The sequence below is a fragment of the Sapajus apella genome, unplaced genomic scaffold, assembly GCF_009761245.1.
Source record: "Sapajus apella isolate SASKATOON/1434 unplaced genomic scaffold, GSC_monkey_1.0 scaffold2, whole genome shotgun sequence".
NCBI lineage: Eukaryota > Metazoa > Chordata > Mammalia > Primates > Cebidae > Sapajus > Sapajus apella.
This window is the reverse complement of record NW_022436942.1, coordinates 80643448-80657101: the sequence shown is the minus strand read 5'-3', so window position 1 is coordinate 80657101 and position 13654 is coordinate 80643448. Positions and strand designations below refer to the sequence as shown.

At 43.4% G+C, this 13654-nt stretch overlaps 1 protein-coding gene across 21 annotated transcripts in view; it reads left to right on the top strand.

Annotated features, from left to right (window-relative positions):
* CLIP1 (CAP-Gly domain containing linker protein 1) overlaps positions 1–13654 on the top strand; it is a 142685-nt gene that overhangs the window by 20942 nt on the left and 108089 nt on the right. For all 21 annotated transcript variants that reach the window (XR_004258148.1, XM_032242597.1, XM_032242679.1 and 18 more), the window contains 2 exons: positions 10457–10647; positions 12653–13224. Coding sequence is in view for 20 of the 21 variants with exons in the window: in XM_032242597.1 (XP_032098488.1) it covers positions 10563–10647; positions 12653–13224 (657 nt within the window). In the remaining variant the exon portion in view is untranslated. The remainder of the gene's footprint in view (positions 1–10456; positions 10648–12652; positions 13225–13654) is intronic.

The window sequence follows — 13654 nt, the reverse complement described above, 5'->3', positions numbered from 1 at the left end:
CAGTAAAATGTGTTTGCTTTTATGAAGATATAGTACTTTTATTCGTCACATTATTATGCTTTTTGTGGTATAAAGCATTTCCATCTTGGAGGTTCATCCTTAAAATTAATTTTTTTGTTTTGAGGTGGAGTCTCTTTCTCTCTCTTGCCCAGAATGGAGTGCAGTGGCGTGATCTTGGCTCATTGTAACCTCCACCTCCCGGGTTCACTCTGTTCACCTCAGCTTCCCAAGTAGCTGGGATTACAGGCACTCGCCACCAAGCCCAGCTAATTTTTTTTTTTTTTTTTTTTTTTTGTATTTTTAATAGGGACAGGGTTTCGCCATGTTGGCCAAGCTGGTCTCAAACTCCTGACCTCAGGTGATCTGCCTGCTTTGGCCTCCCAAATTGCTAGGATTACAGGCATGAGCCACCAAGCCTGGCCCCTTAAAATGAATTTATTTGAGGAGTTTACTTGGCCAAGATGATTAGAAGCTGTAAGCAAAGTTTTTATCTCTTTGCCACTGTATTATGTAAAATAAGCTTGCCACTATACCAAATAAGCACACTGATTTCAGTGGCTGTAACTGAAACTGATAAGTTGAAGTCTCCAGCTGTGTTGCCCAGGCTGGAGTGCGGTGGCGCAATCTTGGCTTACTGCAGCCTCCGCCTCCTGGGTTCAGTGATTCTGCCGCCTCAGCCTCCCGAGTAGCTGGGATTATAGGCACGTGCTACGACAGTGGACTAATTTTTGTATTTTTTTTTTAAGTAGAGATGGGGTTTCACCATGTTGGTCGGGCTGGTCTAGAACTCCTGACCTTGTGGTCCATCTACCTTGGCCTCCCAAAGTTCTGGGATTACAGGCATGAGCCAGTGAGCCTGACCAATAAGTTGATTTTCAGTTTTGGAAAAGTTTAGGATAGGTATTTACTGGTAGGAAAATGGGGAGAGGCGATTCAGGTGTCTAGGCTTCTTCCTTTTTTTCTTTCTTTTTTTTTTTTTGAGACAGATCTGGTTGTCTCCCAGACTAGAGGGCAATGGTGGGATCTTGGCTCACTGCAGCCTCTGGAATTGCAGGTGTGCACCACCATGCCTGGCTGATTTTTGTATTTTCTGTGGAGACGGGGCTTTGCCATGTTGCCCAGGCTGGTCTCAAACCCTTGACCTCAAATGATCCACTCACTTTGGTCTCCCAAAGTGCTGGGATTACAGGCGTGAGCCACTGTGCCCGACATCTTCCATCTTTTGATTCTGTCGTGTTCATTACATGCTTTCAAGGTTGCTGGGCTTGTGTCCATCAAGCCATTAGAAGGGGAAAGAGCATGGGGGGATTGCATATAGCAGGTTCCTCTGGGCTAGGCCTAGAGTGGCACATGTCTCACACACTCCTCTCATTCCACTGGCTAGAACTCAGTCACATGATCATACTGAGCTGTAGTAGGAGCTGGGGAATATGGTGTGAATCCAGGAAGAAAAAGAGGCCAGACACAGTGGCTCATGCCTGTAATCCTAGCACTTTAGGAGGCCAAGGTTGGTGGTTCGCTGGAGCCCAGGCTAGGAAACATGGTAAAACCCCTTCTCTGAAAAAAAAAAAAAAAAAAAAAAAAAAAAAATTAGCTAGGTGTGGTGGTGTCTGCCTATGGTCCCAGCTACTTGGGAGGCTGAGGTGGGATGATGGCTGGACTAGGGAAGGTCAAGGCTGCAATGAGCCGTGTGTGCATCACTGCAGTTCAACCTGGGCAACAGAGCAAGACCTGGTCTCAAAAAAAAAAAAAGTCTTGGTGAACAGCCAGCCACCCTCTCCATATGTCTTCACTTCTATCCTGGCTTTGCTGTACTGCATTCTTGTTTCTGTGGAGAAAGCATGGTAGAGTCTGTTTCTTCACTCTTTTGGTTGAAGCTGTCTTATTGTAGCTCAAAAATCATGAATTTTTTTCCTCTTGTGAAATTAATTATACCTGTTCATTAAATAAACTTTCTAGAGACCCAAGAAAACAAAAAAGATAAAAATTACCAATTGAGATAATTGTTCTGAGTCCCTGTTATAGGTCCCTTCAATTTAAGAATTTTTAAGCCCTTAGAAATGATAAAATGTCCCTAATTCTTACTCTGTCCTGGCTTGCAAACTCCAAACCTCTTAAGAGGGAGGAAACCACAGCCTGGCCATTTTGCCTTTTCCTCACAAAGATACACAGGGCTATCTTGAGGCGCTGTCTCAAGGCTTTATTCTTTAGGCATTTTCAAAATGAATTTACACATGTTAGTCTCCACTTCTCCTTAGTAAACAGAGTCCCTATGGGGCTGGCAAACTTAGTAGTTTATTAGAATGGCTAGAGTAACATTTTAAGCTTATGATTTATTTCCTACTTAGTTACCAGGATTCTTAAATGTAGCCCAATTTTCCAGTAAAGAATACTAAGAAAAAGTGTTTGGAACTGACCCACAATAAAAACTTGCTTACTTGAAGTTTGCAGGTGATATAGATATGCGTACATGACTGGTGTTCAGCTGTTTAGGTGGACATGCTTTCCTCTGCTTACCTGTGTTGCTGATGCTGGTCAGCAGTGGAGAAAACTGAGATTAGATGCTGCTAATCTCAGATGGGAGGATAATTTCTTACGCGGAAGGACATTCCTTGAGTTATCACCTCCAGATTCAGGAATACAGAACCTTCTGGTTTTTCTTTAAATTGGTAAGGTTTCATCCTGACTAACATCAGAATTCCTGTTTGTGAGGTCATCATAACCTCACAGCCACATTGTTCAAAATGTCTGTCCAGCTTCTGGCAGGATATGAACTGATGCCTATCCCAATTCTACAGACACCATGAGGTACTATTTTCATATTCTAGATTGGTGTTGACTTTCTTTAACTTCCTATAGATAAAAAGTAAAGACATTGACCCCAGGCCTTCTTTATTTTGCTGAAAGAGATTGTGTAATGATGAGAAAATCATTGAGAATATCCTCTGGCAGGACTTTTAAAGGCAGAAAACTCCATAGTTGAGTAGAAAGTGTTTTTATAGTGTGTATGAGGTAAGTCAGTGGCTCTATTTACTGTAGAATTTACTATCAGCTTTCCCTGAAAATAAACATAATGTTTTTTCTTCTGTGAAAATACATCTACAATGCCAGGCAAGTAACATTTTATAATGATCAGGCTGGTGGTTAGTGGTATAAATTCTTTATGACCCAGAGGTCTCAATTCAGATGCATCACAATCCAGAAGTTGTCACCACCTATTTTTGATTATTTTTCCTTGTGCTCTTTGTACCTGATTCAGTTGGAGTTGGAAGAAAAGGTGTTGGTTTATACAAATATTCAGAAACCTAGTCTCTGAGAGTTAATATTAACTTTTTAAAGAATTGTTCTTTTTCTTTCTTTCTTTTTTTTTTGAGATGAAGTCTTGCTCTGTTGTCTAGGCTGGAGTACAGTGGTGCGATCTCGGCTCACTGCAACCTCTGCCTCCTGGGTTCAAGCGATTCTCGTGTGTCAGCCTCCTGAGTAGCTGGGATTATAGGCATGGGCTACCATACCCAGCTAATTTTTGTATTTTTAGTAGAGATGGGGTTTCACCGTCTTGGCCAGGATGGTCTTGATCTCCTGACCTTTTGATCTGTGCGCCTTGGCGTCCCAAAGTGCTGGGATTACAGGCATGAGCCACTGCTCTCGGCCTAAAGGACTGTCTTTCAAGTATATAAAAACTTGGAAAACCCTGTGTTTCTGTATGCTGGGTGCAAGCACTTGGTAAATTGTCCCTTTCCATCTTTTTGTTTTTTTTGAGAGAGTCTCACTCTGTTGCTTAGGCTAGAGTGCTGTGGCGCAATCTCGGCTCACTGCAACCTCCCGGGTTCAGCGATTCTCTTGCCTCAGCCTTTGTAGTAACTGGGATTACAGGCACATAACACCATGCCCAGCTAATTTTTTTGTATTTTTGGTAGGGACAGGATTTCACCATGTTGGCCAGGGTGGCCTTGAACTCCTGACCTCAAGTGATCTGCTCACTTTGGCCTCCCAAAGTGTTGGGATTACAGGTGTGAGCCACTGTGCGTGGCCCGTTTTCATTTTTTTTTCTTTTGCTACCACTACTGTTCCAGCAAAATCTTTTTTCTTCTCTTTTCTTTTCTTTTTTTTTTTTTTGAGAGGGAATCTCACTCAATTGCTCAGGCTGGAGTACAGTGGCACGATCTCAGCTCACTGCAACCTCCACCTCCCAGTTCAAGTGATTCTCCTGCCTCAGCCTCCCAAGTAGCTGGGATTACAGGCACCCGCCACCATGACCAGCTAATTTTTTTTGTATTTTTAGTAGAGGCGAGGTTTCACCATGTTGGCCAGGCTGGTCTTGAACTCCTGACATCAGGTGATCCGCCCGCCTCGGTCTCCCAAAGAGCTGGGATTACAGGTATGAGCCATCACGCCCAGCCTCCCTTTTCATTTTTTACTTAAGTAATGCTGTATGTAAATAATAGAAGTTTCTAAGTTTGTGAATTTAAGTGGAGACATTATGTGCCCTTTCAAATGTCTCTATTTAACTGGGATGTCTTTAAGACATTTGTAGAAATGAGCCATCCTGTACACATAGGTTGTATGAACTTGAAATTGCCAATCTGGCTGGGCATGGTGGCATATGCCTGTAATCCCAGCTACTTGGGAGACTGAGGCAGGAGAATCGCTTGAACCCAGGAGATGGAGGTTGCGGTCAGCCGAGATCATGCCACTGCACTCCAGCCCAGGCGACAGAGCAAGACTCCATCTCAAAAAAAAGAAAATTGCCAATCTGCAGTGAATTTTAGCCACAGAGGCAATATTTAACTGCTTTAGATCAATTTTCATTATTAAAAACATTTCTGGCCGGGTGTGGTGGCTCACACCTATAATCCCAGCACTTGGGGAGGCCGAGGCGGGTGGATCACTTGAGGTCAGGAGTTTAAGACCAGCCTGGCCAACATGATTAAACCTCATCTCTACTAAAAATACGAAAATTAGCCAGGGGTGGTGGTGTGTACCTGTAGTCGCAGTTACTCGGGAGGCTGAGCCAGGAGGATTGCTTGTGCCTGGGAGGTGAAGGTTATAGTGAACTGAGAGTAGGCCACTGTGTGCTAGCCTAACACTTTATAAACAATGCTCACTAAATGAAAGGAATGAGAAAAATAATCTCAAGTATTTAAAGGACTCTACAAACCAGCCGAGGTATATCCAGTACCAAAACAAAATTACACTTGGTGCTCGCTACAGATAACAGGAAAGTGTACGGCAGACATGTAAGCCCAAAGAATTTATAATAGGCCGGGCGCAGTGGCTCACACTTGTAATCTCAGCACTTTAGGAGGCCAAAGTGGGCCGATCAATTGAGGTCAGGAGTTTGAGAACAACCTGACCAACATGGTGAAGCCCTGTCTTTACTGAAAATACAAAACTTAGCCGGGCGTGGTGATGTGTGCCTGTAGACCCTTGCAGTGAGCTGAGATAGAGCCACACATTCCAGGGCAGCAGAATGAGATCCTGTTTCAAAAAAAAAAAAATTTATAATGTAGTAGAGGAGTGATACAGTTTGGATATCTGTCTCCTGCTAAATCTCATGTTGAACTGTAAACCCCAGAGCTGGAAATGGGGCGTAGAGGGAGGTGTTTGGATCGTGGGGACAGATCCCTCATGGCTTGGTGCTATCTTTGTGACAGTGAGTTCTTGCAGGTGCTGTCTTTGTGATAGTAAGTTCTTGCAGGATGGGTCATTTAAAAGTATGTGGCATTTCCTCTCCCCAACTCCCTTTCTTGCTCCTGTTCTTGCCATGTGAAGCACCCGTTCCCCGCTTTGCCTTCCACCACGATTAGTAGCTTCCTGAGGCCTCCCCAGGAACACATGTGCTGTTCTTCCTCTACAGCCTGCACAACTGTGAGCCAATTCAATCTCTTTTCTAATAAATTACCCAGTCTCCTCCTCCTCCTCCTCTCTCTCTCTCTCTCTCTCTCTCTCTCTCTCTCTCTCTCTCTCTCGCTTGGACCTGAGAGTTGGAGGAGGTTGCAGTGAGCCGAGATCGTGCCACTGCACTCCAGCCTGGGCTACAGAGCAAGACTCTGTATCAAAAAAAGAGAAAAATTACCATCAACTCCCTTGTTACCGTTCCATTTTTAACTTAGCTGGCAAATTTTGATTATGGTTGAATTTAGGTATCTTTTTTGTGCCTGTGCCTGAACAGAAAAGCATTACGTGAGAGAGAGAGAAAAAAAAAAGAGAAGCTGAGAAGAATGGTTTAACTTTATTATTTATTTATTTATTTATTTATTTGGAGGAGGAGTTTCACTCTTTTTACCCAGGCTGGAGTTCAATAGCGCAATCTCAGCCCACCGCAACCTCCGCCTCCTGGATTCAGGCAATTCTCCTGCCTCAGCCTCCTGAGTCGCTGGGATTACAGGCACGCACCACCATGCCCAGCTAATTTTTTGTAGTTTTAGTAGAGACGGGGTTTCACCATGTTGACCAGGATGGTCTCGATCTCTTGACCTCGTGATCCACCCGCCTTGGCCTCCCAAAGTGCTGGGATTACAGGCGTGAGCCACCGCGCCCAGCCCTAACTTTATTTTTTATTTTTATTTTTTTAGATGGCATCTCACTCTGTCGCACAGGCTGGAGTGCAGTGACACAATCCTGGCTCACTGTAACCTCCGCATTCTGGGTTCAAGTGATTCTCCTGCCTCAGCCTCCCAAGTAGATGGGATTATAGGTGCCTGCTAGCATGATCAGTTGATTTTTTATATTTTTAGTAGAGGCGGGGTTTCCCCATTCTGGCCAGGCTGGTCTTGAACTCCTGACCTCAGGTGATCCACCTGCCTCGGCCTACCAAAGTGCTGGGATTACAGGGATGAGCCCTTGAGTGCCACCACTTCTTTAATTGAATGACCTTTGGAAGGTCACTTAGCCTTTTAAATCCTCATTCTCTCTATTCCTGATTGGGCATAATGGTCATTGCACACCTACCTTCGCAGCTAAAAGCTGAGACACAGGTAGTTTTGTATTTGTGCTGTGTGAACTCTTGATGCCATACATATGTAGGTCATTCTCGTAGTACCAGAACTGGTGTTTTTCATCTTGATGTGTGATATCTCCTAAGTTTGAATATTAAATTTAGTGAAAAGAGATTAACTTTGGAATCACAATACCTGTGTTCGCATCTCTGCCACCGAGCCAAGTGACCTTAGGAGACAGGTGATTAACAAATTTGGAAACACATCTGCTAATTTCTTAATTTCTGTGACGTTTCTTCATTTGTAAAGAAGAGGTAATAATAGTGGCTAATTCATAGTATTGTAACGCTCAAATGGGATAGTAATTCAGATAAAAATTATTTCTGAGTTATAATGTTCTATATGTTATGGTCCGTACATGTTGGGAGGGTGGGAGAGAAGGGTAGTTCGTCTTATTTTAGGTCCAGATCTCCTGATTCATTGAGCACAGGTGTCAAAAATTCAAATATGCCCAGCTTATCAGCGAGGCAAGGATGTCTTTTTTTTTTCTTTTTGCATGTTTTTTGGAATTGATTAGTTTCAATGTGACATTCACTGACCTTGAAATATTATACAGAGATATTGCTTCTTGGTCATTACAGTTGTGGGCACCATGACAAAGACTTTGATCTTTTGTTTTTCATTGAATTGATTTTTTGAAGCAAGCCTGACATGCCAGTCATTAATAATGCATGAAAAAGAAACTATAAATTGGAAGATTAAAAAAAACCAACGTTGGTGGTGTTGCTGCCGATTCTTTTGTTGACAGAGACTAGATTTTTCTCCTTCTTTAAATCTTGATCATAGTTCTCTACATTAGATTCAAGGAACACAGATGGACCGACAACCAGAGGCATGAGAACTGGTGGATAGCAGAGTCCTAGACAGAGTTTAGGATTAGGCTTTGGTTTGCAATAACCACATGCTTCTGTGTTTTAGGCTGAGACTTGCAGATGGTCAGATTTTTGTGAGTTTATGATACTGAGCTGCAGGATTTGAAAGCTCCCTAGTTATGTATTGTGGTTGTTTTCAAAATTCCTCTTTAGGGAGTGCTTGACCTAAGCCCAGCAGTTCCCTGTTTTGCCCAAGTGAAATAGTTTAAGGAGCATTTTGTTTTTCATTTTGTCACCATAAAAGGTTTTCCAGGACACTGTGCCTGCTCCATCTGTTCTCTGTCTGTTCTACCTGGCCTTTGTCTCTCTATGATGCTGGCCCAGGGTGAAGAGTCAGGAAGGCCCCAGGGAATTTTTCTACACTTAGACTGTCCCCATCCTTCTCAAATTTTATGGGCATAGGCATGGCCTTTGTTGGTCAAGTCCAAAGGAGACTTGGCCAATCCCTTCTGTCTCTTTAAGGCAGCAGCAGGAACAAATAACTCTGCTTGAAATTTGCAAGCTGTGGGATGAGAGTCTGACAGCAAAGCAGATAGTTTCAAACCTGACTCTGAATCAGAACTACGGCCTTGGCATAGGGTCTCCTACCCGGACCCCTCTTTCCCTCATCACTGATGGCAGTGGTGATAGCCGTGAGGAACATGGGGATTTTATATTTGTAATCAGCATAGTGACTTCTGTCTTCAGGTAAATGCCAGCTCTCACTCTGTCCATCAGAATCTTTATTTATTTTTTGAGACATAGTCTTGCTCTGTCGCCCAGGCTGGAGTGCAGTGCATGATCTTGGCTCACTGCAGCCTTTGCCTCCTGGGTTCAACCAGTTCTGCCTCAGCCACCCAAGTAGCTGGGATTACAGGTACGTGCCACCGTGCCCAACCTTAACCTCTGTTTTCACATGGCCTTCTCTTCTATGTGTTCTCATCTTCTCTTTTTTCTTTTTTGAGACAGTGTCTTGCTCAGTTGCCCAGGCTGGAGTGTAGTGGTGTGATCTTGGCTTGCTACAACCTTCACCTTCTGGGATCAAGTGATTCTTGTGCCTTAGCCTCCTGAATAGCTGGGACTACAGGAGGCAAATTCCACCACACCTGGCTAATTTTTGTATTTTTAGTAGAAAAGAGGTTTTGCCACGTTTGCCAGGCTGTTCGTGAACTCCTAACCTCAAGTGATCTGCCCACCTCAGCCTCGAAAAGTACTGGGATTATAGGCGAGAGCCACCACTCCTGGGCCTGTTTTCTTCTTATAGGGACAATTTTCATTGGGTTTTGGGCCTACCAGGGTAATCCAGGATGACCTTATCTCAAGATTCTTAATTAAATCTGCAAGATGCTTTTTCCAAATAAGGTCACATTCACAGGTGCTAGGTGGCCATGTCTTTGGGGGAGGGCACTGTTCCATATGCTGCAGCGGCCTTCAGGTACCTTTGTCATCTCTGGCCAGATTCTTTGCCAGTGCCTGGTGTTGGCTGTAAGGGACACAGGATGAGAATGTGAGGTTTGCGTTTCATCATCCAAGCTCTGCTCGCAGAGAAAAGTGCAGAACAGCCCTTTGACAGAGAGTCATTAAATGGCAGCATTTTTCTCTTTGAATTGTTTTGTTTTTAGGTATTATATCTGAAAATATTTTTCTATATTCTAAAACCCGAAGGTTTTCTTCAACTCACTTTACGTGGAGGTGAAGGGAATATGACAGGATACTATTTTACCTTAGTCCAAAAGTCATAGATTCATATCTGGTCTTGAGTAAACCAGCAATATATTGTGTTTTTCTGATAGAACCAAGATCATTTTCTCCCATCACTTGCCAGATAGGGCTTTTTGTTACAGGGTTTTAATCTTCCTGTAGTTTAACATATATATAGTTTTATACTGTTAATTGAATAATTCTGTGGATTTAAAAATATAACTAATACAGCCTTGTTATAGTAAAACTTAAGCAATATAGAAATGAAAGTAAAAACTAAAAGCTTCCGTTTCCCCCCCACATTGTTTGCTGCAGATTTTTCTGAACCCTCTTTTATGGATTGTGTGAGTTTTTGTACTGAGCTAAGAATATTAGATATATAAAACAAAGCAAATATTTTGTGTGTCTTAACTGCTTGTTTTTGTGTTTTTTGTTTGTTTCTTTAGAGTCGGGGTCTTGCTCTGTCATCCAGGCTGGAGTATAGTGGCGTGATCATGGCTCACTGCAGCCTCAAACTCTTGGGCTCATGAAGTCCTTCCGCCTTAGCTCCCGGCTAATTAAAAAAAATTTTTTTTGTAGAGACAGGGTCTTGCTATGTTCATCAGTCTGGTCTCCAACTCCCGGCCTCAGGCAATCCTCCTGCCTTAGCCTCTCAAAGTTCTGAGATTACAGGTGTGAGGAGTGGGTCATGGCACCCAGCTAACTGCTTCTCTTGAGGATAGTATATTGTCTTTAAATCCATTTCAGCAGCATTTTCATGTTTGTAATAACCAGAGTCTTCTAGGTTTCTAGGTTTAGTGTGGAGATGGATATTGTTAAATAAAATGAAAGCTTTAGTCTGTGAAAGTTACCTGTTGTTCCTGCTTTCTCCTATAGATTATAAAATCTTTTTATTTCCCTTTGCAGATTAAATCCAGAGACTGACTTTACTATAGCACCTACAGTTGTATCAATGATTGGGGAAAGATAGTGGCAACAGGCAAAGGAGAAGCAGCTCTGACATTTAAAGAAAATGAGTATGCTAAAGCCAAGTGGGCTTAAGGCCCCCACCAAGATCCTGAAGCCTGGAAGCACAGCTCTGAAGACACCTACGGCTGGTAATACTTTATGCATTTCCTTTATGGCAAACAAATTATCCTATATGGAGACTTCAATTTGATTTTTAAGTTTAAAACATTACTTTATATACATTCACAGTCTTGAATATATTTGAAAGAATTTTTTTTTTTTTTTTTTTGAGATGGAGTCTCGCTCTGTCACCCAGCCTGGAATACAATGATGCGATCTTGGCTCACTGCAACCTCTGCTTCCCGGGTTCAGCTGATTCTTCTGCCTCAGCCTCCCAAGTAGCTGAGATTACAGACACACACCACCACACCCAGCTAATTTTTGTATTTTTAGTAGTGATAGGGTTTTACCATGTTAGCCAGTTTGGTCTCGAACTCCTGACCTCAAGTGATATGCCTATCCCGGCCTCTCAAAGTTCTGGGATTATAGGTCTGAGCCACCACACCCAGCCTGAAAGAATTTGTAATTAAAAGACATAAAATTTTATATGTGGAGAGCTTAATGATTTTTTTCTAGGTTTTTTTTGAGATGAAGTTTCACTTTTGTTGCCCAGGCTGGAGAGCAGTGGTGTGATCTCAGCTCACCACAACCTCTGCCTCCTGGGTTTAAGTGATTCTTCTGCCTCACTCTCCCAAGTAGCTGGGATTACAGGCATGTGCCATTATGCCCAGCTAATTTTGTATTCTTAGTAGAGACGGAGGTTCTCCACGTTGGTCAGGCTGGTCTTGAACTCCTGACCTTAGATGATCCGCCCGTCTCGGCCTCCCAAAGTGCTGGGATTATAGGCATGAACCCCCACACCTGGCTTTTTAATTTTTATTTATTTATTTTATTTTTTAAAGACAGTGTCTTGCTCTGTCATTCAGGCCTCAGTGCAGTGGCGTGATCTTGGCTCCACCTCCCAGGTTCAAGTGATTCTCCTGCCTCACCTCCCTAGCAGCTGGGATTAAAGGCGCCTGCCACCATACCTGGCTAATTTTGTGCTTTTTAGTAGGAATGGGGTTTCATCATGTTGGCCGGCCTGGTCTCAAACTCTAGACCTCAAATGATCTGCCCATCTCAGTCTCCTAAAGTACTGGGATTACAAGTGTGAGCCACTGTGCCTGGCCAAATGATCCTAGTTTTTGTCAGCTTCAACTGACTCCTTAATTGTGGAGTAGTGGTACTTAGTGAATCTGAATGGGTATTATGCTCATGATGTGCAGGGTGGTGGCTAGGAAAAAGATTGGAATTTCTTGAAGGTCGATGGTCCGCACAGTTGAGGATTCTATGTGTTTCCCTTGGTTCCCTTGGTGTGTGTGTGTGTGGAGGTGGCTGTGGCCCTTAGATGACTTTCTTCAGCAGGACCAACATGAAGGCGCCCCCCATGCCCCAGAATAAAATAATGAATCAGGCCAATTATAAATATAGGCCTGGAAAAATGACTGATTTTATTTTTTTCTTGTTTTAACTTTTTCTAATCTTAATTGCAAGTAAAGAAATAAACCTCAACCACCAGCTCACTGAGTTTAGCAGCATTGAAGATGGTGGTGAAGGATCAAGTATTCTTGGCCTCCTGGTTTAAAACAAAACAACACAAAACAAACAAAAATATTTGGGTTAGGCATGGTGGTTCACGCCTGTAATCCCAGCACTTTGGGAGGCCAAGGCAGCGGATCACCTGAGGTCAGGAGTTCGAGACCAGCCTGGCCAATGTTAGTGAGACTCCCGTCTCTACTAAAAATACAAAAACTAGCCAGGTATGGTGGTGCACATCTGTAATCCCACCTATTCGGGAGGCTGAGACATGAGAATCACTTGTACCCGGGAGGTGGAGATTACAGTGAGCCGAGATCACGAACCACTGCACTCCAGCCTGTGTGACAGAGCGAGACTATTTCAAAAAACAAAAAACAACACTTAAGACTAGAACACTTCTCTAAGAGTTGTAGGCTACTCCTGTGGGCTGTTGGCTTTCTCTAGGTTTTCTTTAAGTTAGAGGTTGTGTGTTTGAATATTAAATCGAATCTCTTATGATCTTTCTTCTGTTTTTAGCTGTAGCTCCAGTAGAAAAAACAATATCCAGTGAAAAAGCATCAAGCACACCATCATCTGAGACTCAAGAGGAATTTGTGGATGACTTTCGAGTTGGGGAGCGAGTTTGGGTGAATGGAAATAAGCCTGGATTTATCCAGTTTCTTGGAGAAACCCAGTTTGCACCAGGCCAGTGGGCTGGAATTGTTTTAGATGAACCCATAGGCAAGAATGATGGTTCGGTGGCCGGAGTTCGGTATTTCCAGTGTGAACCTTTAAAGGGCATATTTACCCGACCTTCAAAGTTAACAAGGAAGGTGCAAGCAGAAGATGAAGCTAATGGCTTGCAGACGACTTCCACTTCCCGAGCTACTTCACCTCTGTCCACTTCTGCAGCCAGCATGGTGTCTTCCTTCCCGGCCACCCCCTCAAACATCCCTCAAAAACCATCACAGCCAGTAGCAAAGGAACCTTCAGCTATGCCTCCGATTAGCAACCTTACAAAAACTGCCAGCGAATCTATCTCCAACCTTTCAGAGGCTGGCTCAGTTAAGAAAGGAGAAAGAGAGCTCAAAATTGGAGACAGAGTGTTGGTGAGTAGAGACATGTTCTTGCCGAGCACAGCGGCTCACGCCTGTAATCCCAGCACTCTGGGTGGCTAAGGTGGGCGGATCACGAGGTCAGGAGTTCAAGACCAGCCTGGCCAACATGGTGAAAGCCTGTCTCTACTAAAAATACAAAAATTAGCTGGATATGGTGGCGTATGCCTGTAATCTTAGTTACTCGGGAGCCTGAGGCAGGAGAATTGCTTGAACGGGACCCGGGAGGCAGAGGTTGCAGTGGGCTGAGATTGTGCCACTGCACGCCAACCTAGGTTACAGAGCAAGACTCCATCTCAAAAAAAAAAAAAAAAAAAGGAGAAACATTCTGAGGTCATTTTGTTGAACTGAGATATAATTACCAGTGAGTGGTTGAAATATACACAGGGTTCCAGGGCTGAGCACAGTGGCTCACACCTGTAAT